Source organism: Tasmannia lanceolata, unplaced genomic scaffold, assembly GCF_043159265.1.
Source record: "Tasmannia lanceolata isolate RefF3 unplaced genomic scaffold, GAP_Taslan_0.1 ptg000011l, whole genome shotgun sequence".
In the NCBI taxonomy this organism is placed as follows: Eukaryota; Viridiplantae; Streptophyta; class Magnoliopsida; order Canellales; family Winteraceae; genus Tasmannia; species Tasmannia lanceolata.
In genome coordinates this window covers 15,453,914-15,476,910 of record NW_027518688.1, presented here as the reverse complement: position 1 = coordinate 15,476,910, position 22,997 = coordinate 15,453,914, and the positions used below count along the sequence as shown (strand labels likewise).

General features: G+C 39.1%; 1 protein-coding gene across 2 annotated transcripts; it reads right to left on the bottom strand.

Moving 5' to 3' along the window:
* Positions 1-1,706: 1,706 nt before the first annotated feature.
* LOC143886477 (uncharacterized) lies at positions 1,707-21,930 on the bottom strand. Of its 2 annotated transcripts, none has more exons than XM_077390452.1 (3): positions 21,289-21,930; positions 3,023-3,340; positions 1,707-2,632 (listed from the first exon to the last, which is right to left on the bottom strand). In XM_077390452.1, the coding sequence occupies exons 1-3, from the start codon at positions 21,352-21,354 to the stop codon at positions 1,973-1,975; spliced, it is 1,044 nt and encodes a 347-aa protein (XP_077246567.1). In that variant the 5' UTR covers positions 21,355-21,930; the 3' UTR covers positions 1,707-1,972. The 2 variants fall into 2 exon arrangements, with proteins under 2 accessions (XP_077246567.1, XP_077246566.1); XM_077390451.1 differs by having other exon boundaries at positions 3,020-3,340; positions 21,289-21,929.
* Between the last annotated feature and the right edge of the window lie 1,067 nt (positions 21,931-22,997).

The window sequence follows — 22,997 nt, the reverse complement described above, 5'->3', positions numbered from 1 at the left end:
CAACTTTTAAGCTCACAATACCTCTCCAAATAATTACAATAAAGACCTATTAAGATCATCTTCTCAAATGACTAAATGCACAAATTGAAAGGTCAAGTAGGTGTGTGTGTGTGTGTGTTTTCCAATTGTTCAAAAGGTTGCTAATGCATCAATTAAGTCCATATTTATAGGCCTTTAGGAAATATGACCGTTGGAGGGTAAAATGGGCAAGATTGATGCAAAAAGACCAAACAGAAAACTAGCCGTTATAGCCCGCAACGGCTATATTTTTGTAGGTCCGGTCGACCGGCCAGTACACTCTGGCCGTTTTATTTTTGAACAGCAAGAATCGCTTGGTCGATCGGCCCTTCACGGATTCCCAATTTTGATTTTTCCAGGGCTTCAACTCGAATCCACCGGCCCTGTAGGAAATTACAAAATTTGAAATTTAAACATTAATATCTTTGAGATTTTGTCCATGGGTCTTGATCTTATCTTTTGACAATAATTGGGACCTTTGAAAATGATTTGAGTCAAAGCATGGAGGCTTCCAAAATGGTTTTCAAAAGAAATTGATAAAAATCTTTGAAAGAGTGCAAAAACCATTTAAAAAGCGATCTCCAATACAATTTAAGAAATTTAAGAAATGTAAAAATACTTGTCTTCTTGATTGTCTTGGCTTGAATGGTTCCCTGTTGGACTCTTGCATGTGCTTGTGAACCTTTGGCTAGAGTTGAGCATGCGAGTCCACCATTCCCGAACACTTTCACTTTGGTTCCATGAATGAGTCACATCATAGGTTCATCTTTCAAGCTTGGGCTATGGAACTTGTGCAAGAAGTGATGTCCTCATGATTTGTCTGTCTGATACACATCACATGCAAAGTACATTGGTATAGTTAATCAATTTTGGTTTGAGGGTCATCAAAACATAGGTAGGGTTGAACCCTTAGCTAACAAATGGATCTTGCCATTTTGAAACTCCCTGGAGAGGATCCAAGAAAGAACACTCTCTTCTAGTAACCGAGCTATTTATAATTGTGTTTATTCTTTTAAACACTCTCTGAAAGCTAGGGTTATTATGAGAATGCAGCTGTTAGTTTTTATATTGCTATACTGATTTATCTTTTTGCATTGACTTTACCGAATCCGAATAGAATTGAACACTAGAATTGGAAGAATTAGAATAGGATTGGAATTTGGCGTCGATACTGATTCCTGTATTTCAAATGCAGCCTAAGGCTACATTTGGATTGCAAGAATCGGGAATTGAAATTGGCATTCTATTTTGATTCCTATTTTGAATTCCCTAAGGTTATGATGAGAATGCCTCCTCTTGCTGAAGGCAGAAAACAGATTACAGTATTTTTCTACATCAGTGTTATTTCCCACCTGTTGTAGTGGGAAACAGATTCAATCACTTGATTTTGGCAATCCAAACATACCCTAAGGTTTTCAAATTCTTCTGGAAATACAACTCAACTCAACTTAAGACTTCGTCCCAAACTAGTTGGGGTCGGCTAATGAATCCTTCAGAAAATTTTCATGAAAAAGTTCAAAGAATCTCAAATTCTTCTGTAAATGAAATGGAAAATATCTATTTTGAAAATGGGTTTTTCCCCACGCCTCATTTTTTTAGTGGTTGCCCGACATGGGTCTTATCCAGCACTGATTATCCTAGCAGCCATTTGCTTAGAATAGTACCAGCAACTTGTGTGACCCCAGAAATTGCCGTAGGCATAACAAGATATTGGATTGTATCATTCGACACTTACATTTTCTTGTAATTGGCCATCCTGCATGGATAGATTCAAGCTGTTTTGCACACAAAATACTACTGCTATATCATCACAACACAAACCTACTTTAAACTTTTGGCATCTACCAGCCCTACTATGTCCTTGATTTTTTTTTCCTTTTTTTTGAAAGATAGACCTACTATGTCCTTGAATTTGTAACCTATGGGTATCCATAGTAGCTTATGATTGATTGACCTACTCGAAGCGTGGTTTCTTCCGGCTTCCCAACTCTCTTTCAGCACGAGCACTTTCTTCTATGGCCTCAGCACGAGCACTTTCCTGTCCGGCCTCAGCATGAGCACGAGCATGAGTAAGATCTACTTTCTCTGCAACCTCCATATCTACTTGAATGCCAACATTTACCTTTCCTTTTTTAACACCACCAGCACTTTTTCCTAGGAAGCTCCTTTCTATATGACTAGGCCATTCCATGAGACCCGAGCACCTTTCCTTTTCAGGCAATGCAATTCCATGCAATTCAGAACTCTCCGTCAACTCAAGAGCCTCCGTTTGACATTGACTAGCACGAGCACTTTCCTTTCCAGCATTCAACTCTGCTTTAAGACCACTAGAAATTTCCCATCCGCTCCTCCCCATTATATGAACATATAAGGGACGCAGATCAGCAAAACTTTTGAGAAGATCAGTAATCTTTTTGCGCAAAGCATCCTCACGTTTGACGAAACTCAACCACCTTTTCCTTTCAGGCAATGCAATTCCATACAATTCACACCTCTCCCCTGTCAACTCAAGAGCCTCCGTTTGAAACTGATAAACAACATCTCCCATTTTCGACAGCACGCATCGGACCTTTTTCATCAACTCAGTCTTTCGCTCAGACAAAACACCCATTCTCTGGATTTCAGAAAAAGAAAAAGAAATATTAGATTTGCTTCGTAACGTGCTTTACAGTGAAGGAGATAATAAATCAAATAGCTAAGAAATATCAAAGCAACCTAATCATTTAACTATCCAAAGATAATAGGAAACATGAAAGAGAAAAAATAGCTCCTAGATCTTTTTTTGGTTGACCCAGAAGATCTTTTTTTGGTTTTTACTGGTCGCTCAAAAATCACTGAAATCTGTTGTCATCGAATTCTACCACCTAATAATCTTTACTTCTAGTCATCGAATTTGAACCATATTCTATATAGTTTTCGATCGTCCAATGTTCAGCGAGGAAAAAAGTACATGTTGTCTGATGTTACAATTGCATAACTCTGTTTGAACACCAAAACTTACCACCTTTCCAGCATTCAACTCTGCTTTAACACCACCATCACTTTCTCCTGGGCTCATCCTTACTGTATGAACATATACCCGACGCAGAACAGTTACCCTTTTGAGAAGATCAGTCACCCTATTGCGCAAAGCATCCTCGTGTTCGATGAGACTCGACCACCTTTTCTCTTCAGGCAATGCAATTCCATACAATTCACACCTCTCCTCTGTCAACTCAAGAGCCTCCATTTGACACTGATAAATATCATCTTCGACTTTCGACAGCAACCGTCGGACCTTTTTCACCAACTCAGCCTTCTGCTCAGACGAAGCATCCATTCTCTGGAATTCAGAAAAAGAAAACGAAATATTAGATTCGCTTCGTAACGTGCTTTACAGTGAAGGAGATAATAAATCAAATAGCTAAGAAATATCAAAGCAACCTAATCATTTAACTATCCAAAGACAATAGGAAACATGAAACAGAAAAAATAAATAAATAAAGGACCCAAAATCGTTTGGGTTAATTTTCAACAGACAGATTTCTTCCAGTTTATATCAAACCGGTTTTAAACGTGAGATAGAGTTGATAGTGGTCGTTCAATTTCCTTATTTCCATAGCAAACAACTAGCCGTGTTTTGCACTGGATTGTCTCGTCATCTATCATATGATCCCAACCCTTCAATTGGAGGAAATTTGTTATTGAATTGTCAATGAGGCAGCAGCCTCAACCCAATAAAGCCGAGTGAGTCCTATCTTTGACCTATCTAAACCGTCCATCTGATATTCTTTACTTGGAACCACCTATGGCTCAAAAAACAAAGAAATCAACAATTCTACCATCTAATAATCTTTACTTCTAGTCATTGAATTTGAACCATATTTTATATAGTTTTTGACTGTCAATGCTCAGCAAGGGAAAAAGTACATGTTGTTTGATGTTACAATTGCATAACTAATTGATTTCTTTTCTTCTTCTTTTTTGTGGGGGGGGGGGGGGGGGGGGGGGGGGCGCATGGCATTGGAAATATGCAAAAATTTAAATCAATCTGAAAAGTAATGTAACCGGCCATTGAAACACTTAAATTTTGGTACACTTGCAAACACGTGGCCGGGTTTCGGGTCGGGTCTGGTTATCTTGTGTTCAACCCGAACCCAATCCGAAATAAAATCGGGTTGGTTTTTTCGAACCCAAACCCGAACCCAACCCGAGTTACCATATGGCCAACCCAACGCGAGCAGAAATCGGGTTGAACCCGACCCAAGTTGCACCCCTAAAGGCCCATGAAATGAGCAGTTACGATCAGTCAAAAATGGGACTCCATGTATCATAGTGGGAGTGTGTGTGCTACTTGGATGTGATCAGATCCGTTGATAAATAGACGACTACAGATCTGGCCAGACGGAATTGAAGTATTGAACAATGATGATTATTTGATAAGTGTGCCCACAAGGGTCTCTCCCAAGTCCTAGTAAAAAAACTCCCAGCTAACTCAAGAATTCATCCTCGGGTCCAAAAGGATGGGACACTGATCAGAAATGGCTTGTCGAAGGCAACCTGCTCCTGACCAAACCCAACCAAGCATGGCAAATTAGGAAGCAATCTAATCTACTCTTCTTTATGTGCCCCAAACAAAGCAAAGTCAACAAGAGCATTTCTATCAACTAACTTTGAGAACGCCGGCATGCCAGGCAGAATTCTGACACTAGAAACATTGCTCAATAAAACATTTGGCATTGAAGTCTCATCTCACACGCACAAGGAAGCCGTCACCTTCCTCTAACCACCTCTAACCCCACCCAAAAACTACTGTGTGCCCATTTTTAACCTCCAAAAATGGAAGGGTTAGGATGATCCTATGAAGCTGGTTTTTTGGGCGCACCCTATCTATATGAGGGCCTCTCAAAGGAATGCTTTGGATCATCCAAACAATGTGGGGACCCCTGTGTTTGTGAGCTCTAGCTATATATATATATATATATATATATATATATAGCTAAATTTTCACCCCCACAAATGGACATCCTATGATGATCCAATTGAGCTAAATTTTGGTACACACCCCATCCATGATGGGGCCTTTCAAATGAATGCTTAGGACCACCCCAACAATGCGGCCCCACCCTTGTTTTACGCTTAGCTGCTAACATTAGCAGGAACCCTTTTCTCATATATATATATATATATATATATATATATATATATATATATATATATATATAGAGAGAGAGAGAGAGAGAGGTGTTCCTGAGCATTCATTTGGGCCCACATTTTTGGGGTGATCCAAAGCATTCATTTGGAAGACCCTTCCATGGATAGGGTGTGTACCAAAAATCAGCCCTATAGGATCATCCTAACCCTGCCATTTGTGGAGGGAAAAATGGGCAGAAACATGGACACAGTGTCTGTCCATTTTCCCCTCCACCTTTGATGGGGTTAGGATGATCCTATCGATCTGATTTTTGGTACACACCCTATCCATGGAAGGGCCTTCCAAATGAATTGGATGCCTCCAAAAATGTGGGGCCACACGTTTTTGAGCTAGAGCTCAGATAAGCTTATCTGAGCTCTAGCTCAGGAACACTTTCCTCATATATATATATATATATATATATATATATATATATATATATATATATATATATATATATAGAGAGAGAGAGAGAGAGAAGGGTTCCTGTGCTTGAGCGCGGATAGCTTATCTGTGCTCGAGTGCTGAAAACAGGGGTGAGGCCACATTTTTTTTGTGTGTGTGGGGGGGGGGGGGACCCTAAGCATTCATTTGGAAGGCGGCCCCATCATGGATAGGGTCTGTACCAAAAATCAGCTTCATTGGACCAGCATAGGGTGTCCATTTGTGGGCTTCAAAATGGACAGATACTGTTTGTCCACTAATGTGCCCAGTTTTCACCCCACAAATGGACACCCTATGGTGATCCAATGGAGCTGATTTTTGGTGGACACCCTATCCATAAAAGGGCCCATCAAATGAATGCTTTGGATCCCCCCACCCCAAATATGGCCCACCCCAGTTTCTGTGCTCGAGCGCAAATAAGCTTATTTGCGCTCGAGCGCATAAACCCTTTTCTCATATATATATATATATATAGCAGAAGAGAAAAGGAGAGAATTATTTGAATTTTTCCCAAAATTCTATGTGAATTACACATCACTTTTTGACTTTTTTTAACAAAGGCACCCATTCAACCCACATATTTTCAATCCTACCCCCTCCCTTTATGTTTTTTAACAAAGGCACCCATTAAAGCCACATAATTTCAATTCTACCCCCCTCCTTTATGTTTTTTTAATTATGGAAACCTCTATAGATTGGAGGGCTAGGATCAGCCTATGGAAATGATCTTACGGGCACAACCTATTGATGTTGTGTTCCATCACATGGACGGTTTGGATCAACCGGTGATGTGGTCCGTACAATTCTTTGTCGGCCCGTGCATCGCACGGGGTTTTTTACTAGTATATATATATATATATATATATATATATATATATATAGAGAGAGAGAGAGAGAGAACGGTTTCTACACAATAGTGTAGATAAGTTATCTACACACTAGCTTAAAATACAATGGAGGGCATATTGTTTGGGTGATCCAAACCATTCATTTGATTGGCCTCACATAGATAGGGTGTCCACAAAAAATCAGCTCCATGGGATCATCCCAACCCTTCGAACTGTGGAAGCAAAAAATGGATAGATTTGTGAAGGGTTGGGATGATCCTATGGAGCTGTTTTTTGTGGACACCCTATCTATTCGAGGATCAATCAAATGAATGGTTTGGATCACCCAATCAATATGCCCTCCACTGTATTTTAAGCTAGTGTGTAGATAACTTATCTACACTAGTGTGTAGAAACCATTATATATATATATATATATATATATATATATAGAGAAAACTGTTTGTGCGCTTAAGCGCATGAGAAATATGGTGCGCTGAAGGGTATTTTAGTTATTTTCGTTTCAAGTGGGTCCCACTAGCTAACGTAGATGAAAAACCCAAACGCCATTACCCTCGTTTTTTAAAAAGGTTGAAGAAGTTGCAGATGAAAAACCCAAACGCATTACCCTCGTTTTTTAAAAAGGTTGAAGAAGTTGCAGATGAAAAACCCAAACGCCATTTCCCTCGTTTTTTAAAAAGGTTGAAGAAGTTGCAGATGAAAAACCCAAACGCCATTACCCTCGTTTTTTTAAAAGGTTGAAGAAGTTGCAGATGAAAAACCCAAATGCCATTACCCTCGTTTTTTAAAAAGGTTGAAGAAGTTGCAGATGAAAAACCCTCTAAATTAACCATAATCTTATCATTTACCTTTAACAAGAAAAAATTCTGCCAGAAATGTTTTTTCCTTGAAATCCAAGCAGATCCTTAGGGAATTAAACAAATATGATGCTCCAAAGAAACAAGCAAAAATGTTGGTACAAAAAAAATTCGATAATGTTATAACTCAGGAAACATTAAAATCCATTAAAGAGAGAGATCACTGAGTTATAACTCAGTGGTATCAACAGATTTAAACAAGGTAGGTGTTGAACAATAAAGTGATTTTCAGGGCCTCTGTTTAAATCTGGACAGTCAAAAGTTTGTAATAATTCTCCGGATTTGACCTCATCTGTTTTCTGGTAATTGTCAATATTTTATTGGTATTTTTTTCGTAATTTTACAAATTTATAAACATTTCTATGTAATATTTCATTTAAAACTTTATACTTTAGCTATTTTACTTTTGTGGTGTAATGATTGCTTCTTTTTTTTTTTGTTTGCTACCAACATTTGCCAAATATTTGCCATGTTCGCATCTTTGCACCCGATGGCCACATGCCGAGAAGTTGCCATAGGAGAAGTTTGGTAGCAAATTGTTATAAAATAAAAAACAGAAGGAATGTTACCAACACTACTGTTTTCATATGAGCGCACTCTCACTTTATTAAAAGTACTGTATGGCCCACACCATAGGATGATCCAAACCGTCCATTAGATGGGCCATACCCTAAATAGGTTATGTTCCAAAAATCATTTCCATAGGATGATCCTAACCCTCCAATCTGAATGTTAGAGGGTTGATCCTAACCCTCTATAGATCGGAGGGTTAGAATCAACCAATGGAAATAATTTTGGGGCATAACCTATTTAGGCTATTTTGCAACTTCTGATCTTCTTCAAGCTTTTTAAAAAACGACGCATCTGCAACTTTTGCTCTCTTCTTCAAGCTTTTTCCCAAACGAGGGCATCTGCAACTTCTGATCTTCTTCAAGCTTTTTCCCAAACGAGGGTATGTATGTATGTATGTTGCGTTTGGGTTTTTCATCTGCAACTTCTTCAACCTTTTTAAAAAACGAGGGTAATGGCGTTTGGGTTTTTCATCTGCAACTTCTACAACCTTTTTAAAAAACGAGGGTAATGGCGTTTGGGTTTTTCATCTGCGTTAACTAGTGGGACCCACTTGAAACGAAAATAACGAAAATATCAACCTTTTAAAAAAACGAGGGTAATGGCGTTTGGGTTTTTCATCTGCGTTAGCTAGTGGGACCCACTTGAAACGAAAATAACGAAAATACCCTTCAGCGCACCATATTTCTCATGCGCTTAAGCGCACAAACACTTTCCTCATATATATATATATATATATATATATATATATATATATATATATAATGGTTCCTGCAAACGTGTGCAGGTAAGTTACCTGCACACATTTGCAAAAACAGGGTAGGGCCACCATTCATTTGCAAAAACATGTGAACGGATCTGCAAATCAAGAGCAATGGAGTCACAATGGCAGGAAAAACAATGGTCCAGCGAGCAAAAAAAAAAGGACACACCAAAAGTGCGCACAACAATCATCGGCAAAGCAGCACAAAGCTTAAGAGAAGATAACCGCCGATCAGGAAACATTCGGAGACAAGGTAGATGAGGAAACCGTCGCCTGGAGAGAAGAAGAAAGGCAAAAGAGGATAATCAACCAATGATGGGGAAACCTAGCGATCCTGATCCGCTAAAGATCGGACAAATCTCAGTCTCGCGGTCGTCATAGCCTATCGTTGGGCTCAGCGAGGACAATCCCTGTAAAGGGGCCACGCTACGTCATCGCCCGTCCTAAAACCCGATAAAACGTCGGAAAACAGATGAAAACCGAAAAATCACGATCAAAACTGAAAATGGAATGAAGAGAGGGCTCCGTGTGACCTGGCAATCACCATCCTTGCCCATTTTTAGTTTTTGTATTTTTTAGTTTTTTGTTTTGAAAGGTTTGAGAAAGCTTTATTAAAAAGGTTTGAATGATTTTTGAAAAGATGTAAAAATGTTTATTGAAATGGTTTGAAAGAATTTACCAAAAAGGTTTGAATGGACTTGGGATGCCGGTCTCAAGCTGCCTACGTACCCTGTGGAAAGGGATCAAGCCGACGTAGTTCGAAACAGCTTTTCAAAAAACGCTTTTTGTGTTTTTTAAGTTTTTTGTTGTTTTGTGATTTTTATTGTTTTGTATTTTTTATGTGTTTTTGTTTATCCATTTTGATTGAAAGGGGTTTTGGCTCAAGAGGTTGCCGTCCGTCATAGCCTAAACTCGACAAAGTGTTCCCATGATTGAAGGGACCCCGAAATGAGAAGAGAATCATGAGGAACATAAGCAGAATGACTCTGAACAAAGAAGAAACCCGAGGAAATGTCCCTATAATCGATGGAATTCCGAAGTTCGAATAGGATTCCTAGGAACGTGAGGAGAATGAACCCGAAGAAGACACCCCGAGCCTTGTAAGAAATGATGACCACGAAGAAGAGGAGACCCCTAAGCCCTATGAGAAGTGACGAGATAAGAAAAGAGACATGAAGGGCAGAGGGGTGGCTCAAGAAACATTCTGTCATCGTCTGGCTTGAAGAGAATATCCTGAAAAATCGATGGAAAAGTCAAACAGTGATGACTATCCTGAACTCCAATGAAGATCCCGACAGCAAAAGGAAGTTCTAGGACTCCAAAACGAAATTTGGATATCGACAAGGAACCCAAGGGGAGAGACGGAGAAAAGAAACGAGGGGGCTCCGAGTAGCCTCACTATGATTGTGCTTCAAGGGTAACCTCAAGAATATCTCTGGCAAAAGAGCAATTATTCTTGTCATTTACTGACAATTCAAATATGCATCTATGTTATTCAACAACCAAGATTCCTAAGTCAGTCAAATTGTCTGATGTATCAAGGTGTAACCAATCGAGTGATTTCTAACCCATGTTTGCAACAACAGATTGACAGGAATAAGCAAATGAGCGAATACAGGTCAATATGTGAAGTCACGATTGAAATATAAAGATTTATAAAATGGAATACTGATATCCGCCCATGCAAAGAATGAAGGGTATCGAAGTTGACAGAGACAAAGAAAATGCAAGACAATACAGTGTAAATAAGCATTTGAGGTACACTTGAAAGTGAACGCATTTTGATTTGTCAACAGTCCATAATGGACTGGTAACAGACAACATCTTTACTTGTATATGAGTTATGTTGCAGAAACTTTGAACAGCATCTGGACTGTACATCATCATAATTTGAGCAACGAAGGCCTTCCCGTATTTCAATGATCACACTCCCTCATTTCCAAACCAAGGATGAAAACTTTGATGCCTTGCACGGATTATGATATCCAATTGTGACCCAATAGAATACTAGACACAACAGAGAGAGTATATTTACATAGTCCTTTCTTGAAATCTACCTAAATTTAACAAAACAGGGAGTGAAATGTATACGATGGCATATAGAAAATGACTATGAAGTCTTAACAGTTAAGACTAACTTAAGGAATTCATCAGAAGGGAGTAAATGAAAGATGACAATCAAGAGAAAAATGGGTCTCATACAAACACCTCCAAAAATCCAAGCAACAATCACACAAAATTCTTGGAACAAAAGTTCAAGAAGCTGTAAAGAAACAAATTGCTAAATATAGCAAACATCAATGACATGATTAACCACACAAGCTTAAACAGGAAATGAACTTATGAGGAGAAGATAGAACTGAAATTACCTCCTGGGCATGTCTTCTCCTCTTCGCCCAAAAATGTCCAAGAAAATTCTTTCTTCTACCCAAGAAAACTCTTCTCCTTTTCTTCAATTTCCACAAAGAGAGATCTCAGATCTCTCTCCTTTCCCTCTTCTTCTTCTTCTTCTATCAGCTAAACCCTCAAATAGAGACCCCAAACCCATCTTTGAAACCCTTTTAGTTACTGCCCTTGAAAATGGCGTGGAATAGTAGCACATCCAAAACGATTTCTCTAGTCTTCTTTCCAACCTTATCCTAGAGAAATGTGGTTGGGTCGGAGATGGAGCTGATAGGTGGGGATTAATGATTTGGGGTTAGGATCAAATAAGGTTCGGTGGTGATGATGGGCTGATGAGGTAATGGATAGCCAAAATGAAAGGGGGGTCAATGGGTTCTTGGGTCTTTGTGGACGTGGGTTTGAAGAATTACAGAGAGAAATGAAGATGAAGAGGGTGGGCGGATCTGGAAGTGTTGGTCGAGGAGATGATGAAGATGTTGGTGACAGGCGTGTGGAGGTGGAGAAATAGGCGGCAATGGAGAATCAAACAGAGGATGTAATTCTCAGTGCATGACAACAACCATATCATTGGCTAGTGTGTTGAAACATACATGAAAATACCATATGACTCAATTCATGCATTCTAATCAAAGTAAAGACAGATGGTCGAGTCACACAAGTGTTTAGGCATACATGTAGAATTATCCATTTAAGGGAAATGTATTGGCTTGACTGCACCAACAAACATTCTACAAGCGTATCCATTATCTCTTATAATGCCTGATCTTCATTATATCCACAATACAACAAAGATATCTTAAGACATCAGGACCTTGTATCTTGGACGGATATTTTTAAGAATGGTACTTTACCAAATTCAACCTGATAACCAATCATTATCAACACAAAGAGCATTCCCTCTAACTTTCGATTCCAACCAGGACATAGAAGACATTTCCTGCAACTTTCCTTAGAAAATTGACTCTTAAGCTGAAAAGATACTATATAAACCCAAAACAAAACAGACGAATTTTGAAATAAACTTTGTGATAACCGTAAACCTTATATCTCTATTGCCATACCCCCGCTAAGACCATCATGATTCTGTCTCCCTCGCAAAGTATAGGATTCTGTCCAACCTTTGCCGGATATTAGAAGTTTGTCCTACCCTTATGATGATAGAAATCTGTCATCTTGAGTCAAAAATAACAAAACACTTGAAAACATTTCAAAACAATAAAAACACTTGAAAATATTTCAAAACAACAAAAAAACTTGGAAACTTGAAAATTTTAAAAACAACAGAAACATAAAACTTTAAAAAATTAGAAAAGTCATTGAGTCATTAAGAGAGTAGTAGGAAAGTTTGTTTCTGAACTACGTTGGCTTGATCCCCTCCCACGGGGTACGTAGGCAGCTTAGGATCCTTATCCTGGGTCCAGTCAAACCTTTCAAAATAAACATGTGCAAATCATTCAAAAGCACAAAAATTCTTCAAACAAGTCTTTTACACCAGTTTTCAAAAAGATCTTCCCCTAGAGTTAGGAGTTTGTCCTAGATATTTGGGGTGTCTTAGAGTTAGGAGTATGTCCTGGCTATGTTGATGCTTTGTGCGTTTTGTGTGAGTGTCCCTATAGTTAGGAGGCCTCGAGTCGTGGTCTGTTGAATACTTAGTCGAGCCGATGGCCAGACTAGGAAGCACTTAGTTAGCCCATGGATTTTCTTAAGACATACAGCCTAGTTACACATAGGATGTAGGGCCCACCTGCATTAGTTTAGGGCTAACTTGCATTACTTAAGGCATATAGGGAGTCCTAAAAATTACAATTCACTTGAACTTAAGCAATCGCACAAGAAGCTTTAAAAACTAGTCGAGTCTAGTTGATCGAGTCTAGGACAGCGGTTCTAGATGGTTAGGCTCGTAGCTTAGAATAGGCCACAGAACTATGTTGACTCTAATTCTTCCCGAGGCCAGGATACGTAGACCAGCCAGGATGTCCATCTTAGTACGAGTCAAGTATGACATTAGAGTCTTAGGGTTTATTGTCCTAGAATCATATGAGTCTGTGGTCTGATGCTTGTTTGTATGCTTGAATGATTGCTTTCTTTAGATGATTCACATGCTTCGCTGTAGTATTTGCGTGTCTATTTTATTTAGTCTATTGCTTGCTCCTATGCTTAGCTGTAGCATTTATCTGTCTCTTGATCACATGCATAGATGTAGCCCTTTATTATTGCTGATTATTACTTTTGTTATCATCTACTGAAGTTTGCTCACTGTACATCGTCTCTTTAGATATAGATATGCATGTGTATGTTTACCGCTTTCTTAGATGCGTTATGTTAGGATTAGAAATGATTGATGGAGATTGGTAATAGGGTTATCAATTATCAGATCGACATTAGTTTTTTCCACCTCTTTTTGAGAGACGGTGAATTCTAGTGTTCATTCTGATAACATGTGAAATTGGTATCAATTCTCTTTAGACGTTGATGTTAGAAATGATGTATGGGGATAGGTAGCAGTGTTGTCTTATATTAGATAAACATTAGTCTTTTACGCCTCTCTAAGAGACGTTGGATTTTAGTATTCATTCCAATGTCAGATGACACTAATATTAAGCTTCTTAGGACTTGTGTGTTTTCTTTTCTTTATCCCTCCCCGAAACATGCATGCTCAGGTAGACGTCTTCTCGGGAATATCCGTTCCCATTTCACATGATTTTCACCAAAATTCTTCAAAGTTAATATAAAATGGCATAAGAGACCGGGTGTTTACACTCGGGCGAATTGGGGGCTCCTAACACCTTTCCCATTCGTCATTAGGCACGAACTTTTGTATCTCTGGTTATAAGTTACGACAGAGTATAGTATGGGATCCAGGGCCTACTTCCTTGGATGACGACTTTGAGTTATTTTAGGTACGTCTCGGTTCCGGGCTTGTCCTCGAATCAAGAGGTATTTTATTTGTACATCGCCACTCATGCTGTGAGGGGCACTCTTTTGAGAGTTCCTTGGTAGAGCTCTCCTTCACGTGTGGAGATCTCAGAGGATCGACGGGGATCTTGTGTCATCGCCGCCTTCCTCGGGATCGGGGTCCACAGCTATCCTAGACTAGATCAACTAGACCCGACTAGTTGTTAAAGCTTCTTGAGCGATTATTTAAGTTCAAGTGAATTGTAACTTTTAAGACTCCTTATATGCCCTAACTAAATGCAAGTTTTTAGCCCTAAACTAATGCAGGTGGGCCCTACATCCTATGGGACTATACTCTAGAGAAAACAATGGGCTATCTAACGCATCCTAATCTAGTCATCAGTCGGTGAAGAATATCGTCAACTGACCGGACAGAGGTAAGGACAGACTCCTAGCTAGAACATACTCCTAACTCTAAAACACTCAAGACGTCTAGGGCAGACTCCTAACTTTAGAGGAAGATCTTTTCGAAAACAGTTTGGAAAGTTTGTATTTGAAAGAGTTCTAAAAAGTTTTATTTACAAAGTTTGACTGGACTTGGGATAAAGATCCCAAGCTGTCTATGTACCCTGTGGGAGGGGATCAAGCCAACGTAGTTCGGAAACAGCTTTTTTGAAACTCAAAAAGGATCCCTAAGAACATGCAATGACTGACTCTGAAAGAAGGAAGGATGGAATCCAAAACTTTATAATGATAGGACATACTCCTATGACTCTATGACTATAGGATAGACTCCTATGATTCTATGACTATAGGACAGACTCCTATGACTCTATGAAAGATAGGACAGACTCCTAGACCTTTTATAAGAGTAGGACAGACTCCTAAATTCTATAAGGACGGATTCCAAAATTTTATAAAAGAGTAAATACTCCTATGACTCTATGACGGTAGGACGGACTCCTATGACTCTCTATGACGGTAGGACATGCTTCTATGACTCTCTATGACGGTCGGACGGATTCCTAACTCTCTATGACGGTAGGACAGATTCCTAACTCTCTATGACGAACCCTAAAGAGGAAGAAATCCCTTAACCTGCGAAAACTCTAAGGCAGGAAGGGAAGGGGTTGGCTCAAGAAGCCGTCATAGCCTAAACTCCTGAGGACATTTTCCTAGATTAATTGAGATACGTGTATTGAAAGCTACGGAATGATGTGGCAGGACCAAGACTAAGATGAACTTTTCATATTGAACTATGCAAGTGAAATGGTGAGGACCCACTAAAGCCAAGGATTAAACTCATCATTGTACTACAAGAATTATTCAAAAGATATATCCAAAGGTAGTCTAACTCAGAGAAACATATCCAAACTATCTTCTCCAAACATTTAAGCTCATAACAAATCACTATAATTCTCAAATAAACACATTAGATGACTTGGTTGACAAGGAAAAAGCATACAGAACATGATAAAATTTTTGAATTTGAATACATGCACTTATCCTCAACCAATAAGCTTTTACAATTCAGACACTACAACAGTTATGTTGTCATATTCTCCAAATGTCATTCATCCAGTCAGAATGAATTCATCAAATGGCTACATTTTTACTTGGTATTTTCCAACAGATCCCCAAACAGGTAACCAGAATATTTGGGGTGTACTTCAATAAAAGGACTACTGATATTTATACCACCATGTCCCAATAACAAAATATTTGTTGTCAGTTGACAAAGTCTTGGAAAAGAGATGGATCTGTTTCATCAATCATGTTATAATGGTGTGAATATCAAGGTTCATGTGTAATGGGCCATAACATGAGTCTAACTTTAGCGACCTTGAAATTGAAAGAAAAGACGGGTGCACATGTGTTTAAGCCATTGAAATGCCTCTTGGGTTATATGAAACACATTCATGAATTACCCAGTACTAGCAAGATTGAAATATAATGATCAATGGCCTGGGGCTGGAAATCACTGAAATAAGAAACAAGAGCTGTATCATCATCAATCACCAAGATATAGTAATGCAAATATCTAAAATACTGGTGATTCTGCTACCCAAGCCTACTATGAACAAACAACCCATGAATAAACTCCATCTAATCGAGGCAACACTATTTAGCTGAGTAGATGAGTTAGAAGAAACCTGATGCTCACCATGATCTTTCTAAATTTCCAAGACCTATATGTCACTTTGAAATCTTGAAGGTAAACTATTGGAAATTGTCAATTGTCAAACCATCATAGCAAAAGCAAATTGTTGCTACTCAGGGAACAGTGGTAAGAGAAGAGAGTTTAACTTGTGCATATACCAAACAAAGTTGTACTGATATCATTCCCAAGAGAAGGGGTGAAACAAAAGGGCCCATGTCACTCTAGAACCTGGTGGGGATTAACTTTTGAATTAAAATCCTATGCTTGGAATAGAAAACAAACCAATACATACTACACCCCAACATATCCTCATTTTATTGCAATGCAAGCAACCAAGGTCCCCTAAACTCCATTTTTGACTTAATTCATTAGATAAAAGACAGATATGAATCCAAGCAAACCTATCCTTAAATCATACCCCCTTAACCATAATCACAAAGCCAATGAAGTGAGGTTAATCTGATAACAATGGTTCAAGAGTACAAATTGAGAATCAAATGCAAGCCAAAACCAAAACTGAATAGGGGCTACATCCCATCTTAAAACCACTCGAGTACTCCTAAAACATCATATATCAAGATATGACTATGGTAAGAAACAAGACAGCATATCCATCCTTTCCTTGATCAGCACATTAATGGCAAAATCCGAAATGAAGGGTTCGAAGTTCAAAACCCTATTGAAACGAAAATTCACACAAAAGACATAGTAGAACTGATTTTGGAAAGCTAAACAACACACATAGATGACAAAAGATATGAGAATTATCCGAGCAATGGGAAAGAATACCTTGAAAAATACTGTAGCCTATTGATCGACCTTCGAGCGAGCCTGAGCTCTCTCTTCTCTGCTTTCTTTCTTACAATCAAAATCAACCCCCCTTTGCTCAAATCAGAAAATCAAGCCCCTCTCTGTCTTCTCAACGATTAGGGTTTTTGCTCCAAACAAAAAACCTCTTTTTTGTCTGCACTTTCCCTCGATCTCTCACTCCCTCTCTTAATCTCTACTTCGATCTCTCACTCCCTCTCTATCTCTCAGCCGTCTCTATTTCTCCCACTCTGAATTTTCAAACGAAACGGGATGAGGGTTTAGATTAAAGAAGTGATTAATTAAAGTGGATTTAGGGTAGAAATGGTGGTGATGGTGGTTGATAAAGGAGATGGTGGTGTTAATAGTTGAAATGGAAGAAATAATATGTGGAGAAATGGGATTTGAAGTGGGTTTGGGTGGCTGAAAATGGTAGTGATGGGTTGATGTTAGAAATAGGGGCCGCTATGGTGGGAATGGTAGATCTAGAGGTTCAAGATGGGATTTAATGAACAAGGGTTTGGATAATGGTAATAGAGGTGAGAGTGGTGTGAGATGGGTATGGGGGTTTTGTTAATGGAGGTAGATGGGGTGAAGATGGTGGATGAGGTGGTGGTGCTAACTGGCGGGAAGGAGGATCGGAGAAGACAACTCTCCTAACCCCCTCTCTAAATCTCTGTGTGTGGCTCGGATAGGGTTTTTCATCCCCTAATTTTCTCCCCTCTCAAAAAAAAAAAAAAAATCAGAAGAAGAGCCTATGGACCCCGATCCTAAGGAAACTGGCGAGGATACGAGATCCACGTCAATCCTCTGAGATCTCCACACGTGATGGAGAACTCTACCAAGGAACTCTCGAAAGAGTACCTCTCACAGCATGAGTGGCAATGTAAAATGAGATACCTCTTGATTCGGGGACTAGCCCAGAATCGAGACGTACCTAAAATAACTCAGAGTCGTCATCCAAGGAAGTAGGCCCTGGATCCCATACTATACTCTATCGCAACGGATAAGCAGAGATACAAAAGTCCGTGCCTGATGAATGGGGAAGGTGTTAGGCGCCTCAAATTCGCCCGAGTGTAAACACCCGGTCTCTTATGCCATTTTTATTAACATTGAAGAATTCTGAGTGAAAATCACGTCAAATGAGAATATATATATCTCCGAGAAGACGTCTACCTAATCATGCACGTCTCAGAGATGAATAATAAGCACACACAAAAGAAATGAAAGAAATGTCTTCTAAGTATGACTAGGTTATGAGTGTCATGCCTAATAAGTGTCTAAGTTCTGGTGGACGAACACATGCATGCTACAGCTAAAGGTATAAGATCCGTACAGAAAAGTAAAAAAATACAACAAACACACGACACAACTCGACTCCACACATGACTCTACACGACAAACCCTAGACTCTAATGTGAAATCTGACTCGGATCAGGATGGCCATCCCAGCTGCTTTACGTATCCCGGCCTCGGAAAAAATCAGAGTCAACGTAGTTCGGTGGCCTATTCTAAACTACGATGCCTAACTATCTAAGACCGCTATCTTAGACCTAATCAACTAGACCCGACTAGTTTTTAAAGCTTCTTGTACGATTGCTTAAGTTCAAATGAATTGTAATTTTTAGGACTCCCTATATGCCTTAACTAATGTAAGTTAGCCCTAAATTAACGCAGGTGGGCCCTACATCCTATGCGTAACTAGGCTGTATGTCCTAAGAAAAATAATGGGTTGACTAACTGTATCATAATCTAGCGATCGGCTTGACTAAGTGTCTAACCGACCACGACTGGAGGCCTCCTAACTCTAGGGACACTCACACGAAATACGCAAAGCATCAACATAACCAGGACATATTTCTAACTCTAAGACATCCCAAACATCTAGGATAGACTCCTAACTCTAGGGGAAGATCTTTTCGAAAACCGGGTGTAAAAGATTTGTTTGAAGAATTTTTGTGTTTTTTGAATGATTTGAACATGTTTATTTTGAAAGGTTTGACTGGACTTGGGATAAGGATCCCAAGCTGCCTACGAACCCGTGGAAGGGGATCAAGCCAACGTAGTTCGGACAGCTTTTCAAAAAATGTTTTGTTATTTTTGCTTAAGAGAAAAGGTGTTTTTGATTCAAGAGGACAGATTCCTAGACTAATAAATAGAATCCTATGACTCTATGAAGGTAGGACAGACTCCTAAACTCTATAAAAGTTGGACAGACTCCTAAAACTTTATAAGGGTAGGACAGACTCCTAAACTCTATAAATGTAGGACAGACTCCTAAACTTTATAAAGGTTGGACAGACTCCTAAAACTCTATTGACGGTAGGACAGACTCCTATGAGTCTATGGAGATGGGATAAACTCCTATGACTCTTTGGAGATAGGACAAAATCCTATGACTATGAAGATATGACGGACCACTATAACTCTATGACGATATAATATACTCCTATGACTTTAGGAAGGTAGGAAGACTCCTAAGATTCTATGACAGTAGAACAGACTCCTAACTCTCTATGACGGTAGGACAAACTCTCAACTCTCTATGACAGTAGGATAGACTCCCAACTCTCTATGACGGTAGGATAGACTCCTTTGAGCCTATGACGGTAGGACATAATCTTAAACTCTAAGAATGACGCTAAAGAGGAAGAAATCCCTTAACCTGCGAAAACTCTAAGGCAGGAAATGAATGGGTTGGCTCAAGAAGTATTCCGTCATAGCCAGAGCCCAGCGAAAAGACTGAAAACTAATGGAAGATTTTGACAACAAGAAGAAACGCTAAGACTCCTAAACGAAACTCGAATATCAACATGAGACCTAAAGGGAAGATAGAAGGGAAAGGAAAGGGAAGGCAAAGTGGGATTGAGGATCACGCGTAAGCTATGCTTAAGAACTAAGACATGACATTCAATGAGGTCATCATGTATGAGAAAGGCTTGGAATATACACCGAAAGAGAACAGTATTAAAATATCAATTCAGCTATGCTCATTTGCTAAGCAAATGCAATTAAGAACTGGATTATATTCATGCTCAACTTGGAGTTCAAGAATGACAACAACCTTTCAAATGCATTCGAACTTGGAATTTTAAAAATTCAAAGCTTATAAGGTCTCGAGCACCCTGATTGCATCCAAGAAATGCCAAGTTGAAACAATGGAATTCACAAAGGATATTACCTTAACAAGGTCCATGAATATTCATGTATGTTGCACTGGACAGAATCCCTATATATAAGTATTGAAAGAAATCTTGCTGAGAGATTCAAACACAAACTTCCTAAACAATAGACTCAGGTTGCCTCTTTCAGATCATAAGGATATCAGATACATATGAAAACACTTTATCATAAGAGATGGCACCTCAAACAAACATTGCCTTTGAAATAAGATTTTCCATGTGTATCTATATAAATGTCCAAGATCTAAGTAAAATTAGAGTAAAAGACTAAACCAAAACCTACTTTTAGATAACACACATGCAACATGGAACCCAAATGTGGTATCAAGCATATGCTAGCTAGCCGGTTTCCTAATAAAACCAACATGATTCCAAAGACACTTTTTGATTAAAACAAGGGCCATGGCGGCAAAGAAATGTGTAAATTCAGCCTGCATTTGCAACACTAAAAAAAAGAGAAATTACATAACTCATATAACCCATCAAAATTTTATGTTTAGCTTAAGCTAAGAATCCTGCAAAGGGGCAAACACCTGACAATATTCAAATGAAGAGAATCTAGGCCATATCAAATTAACATTGAAAGAGGTCAATGGAATGGGGAGTTGCCTAATTGATCTAGAAGAAGAGGTAGGCCATCACTGATATGAAACAATATGAATACCATATCTCACAAGGAAGGAGATCAAAGAGATAAAACAGATGGGAGACAGGGGAAGATTTCATCGATCCCAGTCCCCTATCAGAACTTGGTGATGATCACATTAGTGATTTAAGGTACTAATAGAGCAAAGGCCTACTTTTAACAATTGCATTGAAACCATGTCGATCCACATTATCAAATAAAACTATAGCCAAGGATTAGATTTCATATATGAGGCTCTGCTCTTATACAAGCAGCCATGAACTGACATATTGTGACCTCAAGAGATGGAGCTTCAAATCATGATCGGCCAAACTAACTTGTCAAATGAAGATTTAATGCAATGCCACTATTTTGCATTCAATGATGTTTAGTGTAACAGACCAAAACCATGAGCAAAACACATGTTCATCATATGTCTCCCAATTCAAAACAGGAAGAAGTGAAAAAAATGCAAGGATATTAAAAGATAGTGGAACAGAGAGCACTAACAGTGAATCGAAAGAAGAGAGTAAGGGAGTTACCAGATTAGAGTTGATGGCGCTGGTCGGAGGTTCGACCGAGGTTACCAGAGATGATCGGAGCAACATCTGAGATGAATTTTCACACAAAATGATAATAGCACCGGAGAATGTAGTCGGATTTAATGTCGGCCGGCTCCTCGGATCTCCCTTTCTCCGTTTAGCTCTCTCCACTCATTGATTTTTAGCTCCAACCTCTCGTATCTCTCTTTTGCAAAAGAGAAACTCCAGATCTCCCTTTTCTTCCTCTTTTTTTTTTCTTAATAGAAGTTGCAACCGTAACTTGTCTTTCACAAACCTTCAATCTCAGATCTAAGAGCAAGGATTGGATTAAATGGAAAATATGTGATCTGAGAAAAGATGGTGGGAAAAAATGATGGCCGTGGTGAGATCTGATCTGGTCATGGTTAGGGTTTGAGATTTGAAAGAGAAATTGAAGGTTGAAGAAAATTAGAAATTAGGTGGAGAAGATGATGAACTTGCTAATGATTTTAGAGCAAAATTAAGGTCACCGGAGGATGGCCGGCGAAATGGTCGGAAAAAATGGAGGAGATCAAGCTCTCTTTCTCGCTCTCTCTCTTCTCTCTACTCTCTCTCTAATTTTCCCAAACGAAAAATGAGGCCCTTCTCCCCCAAAAAAACTCAGTCGAACTTCTTTTATAGGGGGAGATGGGGGCTGATATTAGCACCCTTTACTTGGTAATTGCACCCCCCCTCACTTGGCTTCTTCTTTCCAGAAATTGGTATTAGCACCCTTTACTTGGATAGATCTCCCCCCCCCCCCCCCCCCCCCCGCTCTTTTGCATTACTTGAACAACCCCCATCAATGCATTGTATGACTACCCCTTTTTTTAACTACCAAGGGTGGCTCGAATGAGAAAATGGTCACCAGGTTAGGGATGCAACTTGGGTCGGGTCCACTAGTGGAATAAAGGGAAACAATGCAGTTGACCCCCATTTCTTCTAGGACAGCCCCTCTTGGCAATTTTTTTTACTTCATCTAACAACCCTTGGTTTGATCTAAGCCATCCATTCTCTTTTATGGTGAGTTCAAATCCATCTCCTTATCTACCAACCCTAAAGCAAAGACAATTTCTTCTATTGATTAATCTCCACCGAGTGTTTATGTGATTCGGGTCTTATACTTTGATCCAAGTCATTCTTTCCCCACCCTCTCTTTGATGGTTGTGATGATTACCTTCACTTGCAAACCTTCATCCGCTTAATATTGGCCACTTTTTTTTTTCCTTTTGAGTGGTAGAGGTGACCCTTTGTGTTTATTGGAATAAGCCTCTTTTACTCTTAGCCTTTCATCATAAGATTCATGACTGTGGTACTTTTTGGGTGGTCAAGATCATTTTAATCTCAGGAAGACAAAAAAGAATCCTATGCACGCCCTTAAATTTAACAGCCCTATCTCTTTCAAATGCCGTTAACAATTAAATGCGGGGCCCAATGGGTATCAATAAGCCCCGAGATTTAAATTTAAATTTTAAAATGACTACATTAGGGTGCCATTGCCAAAAACATGATAGATTTAAAATGGTTTTCAAAATACAAGAGAAAGGCCCAAAGATTTCGAAACACGGGTGCAAATGGGAGTTTTCTGGAATTTTTGAATTGTTTTCGCATTAAGGGGATTTTCTGAACTTTCTGGAATCGGTCGATGGCTTCATGGGAAAAATGATATTTTCACACCCCTTTGCATTGCT

Bases quoted from the DNA above. Each gene is read 5' to 3' on its own strand.
- LOC143886477 (XM_077390451.1), bottom strand. From the start codon at position 21,354: ATGTTGCTCCGATCATCTCTGGTAACCTCGGTCGAACCTCCGACCAGC. The intron at 3,341-21,288 runs GTAACTCCCTTA...TCTGAATTCCAG, and splicing joins GCGCCATCAACTCTAATCTG to AGAATGGATGCTTCGTCTGA. The intron at 2,633-3,019 runs GTAAGTTTTGGT...TCTGAAATCCAG, and splicing joins AGTTGAATGCTGGAAAGGTG to AGAATGGGTGTTTTGTCTGA.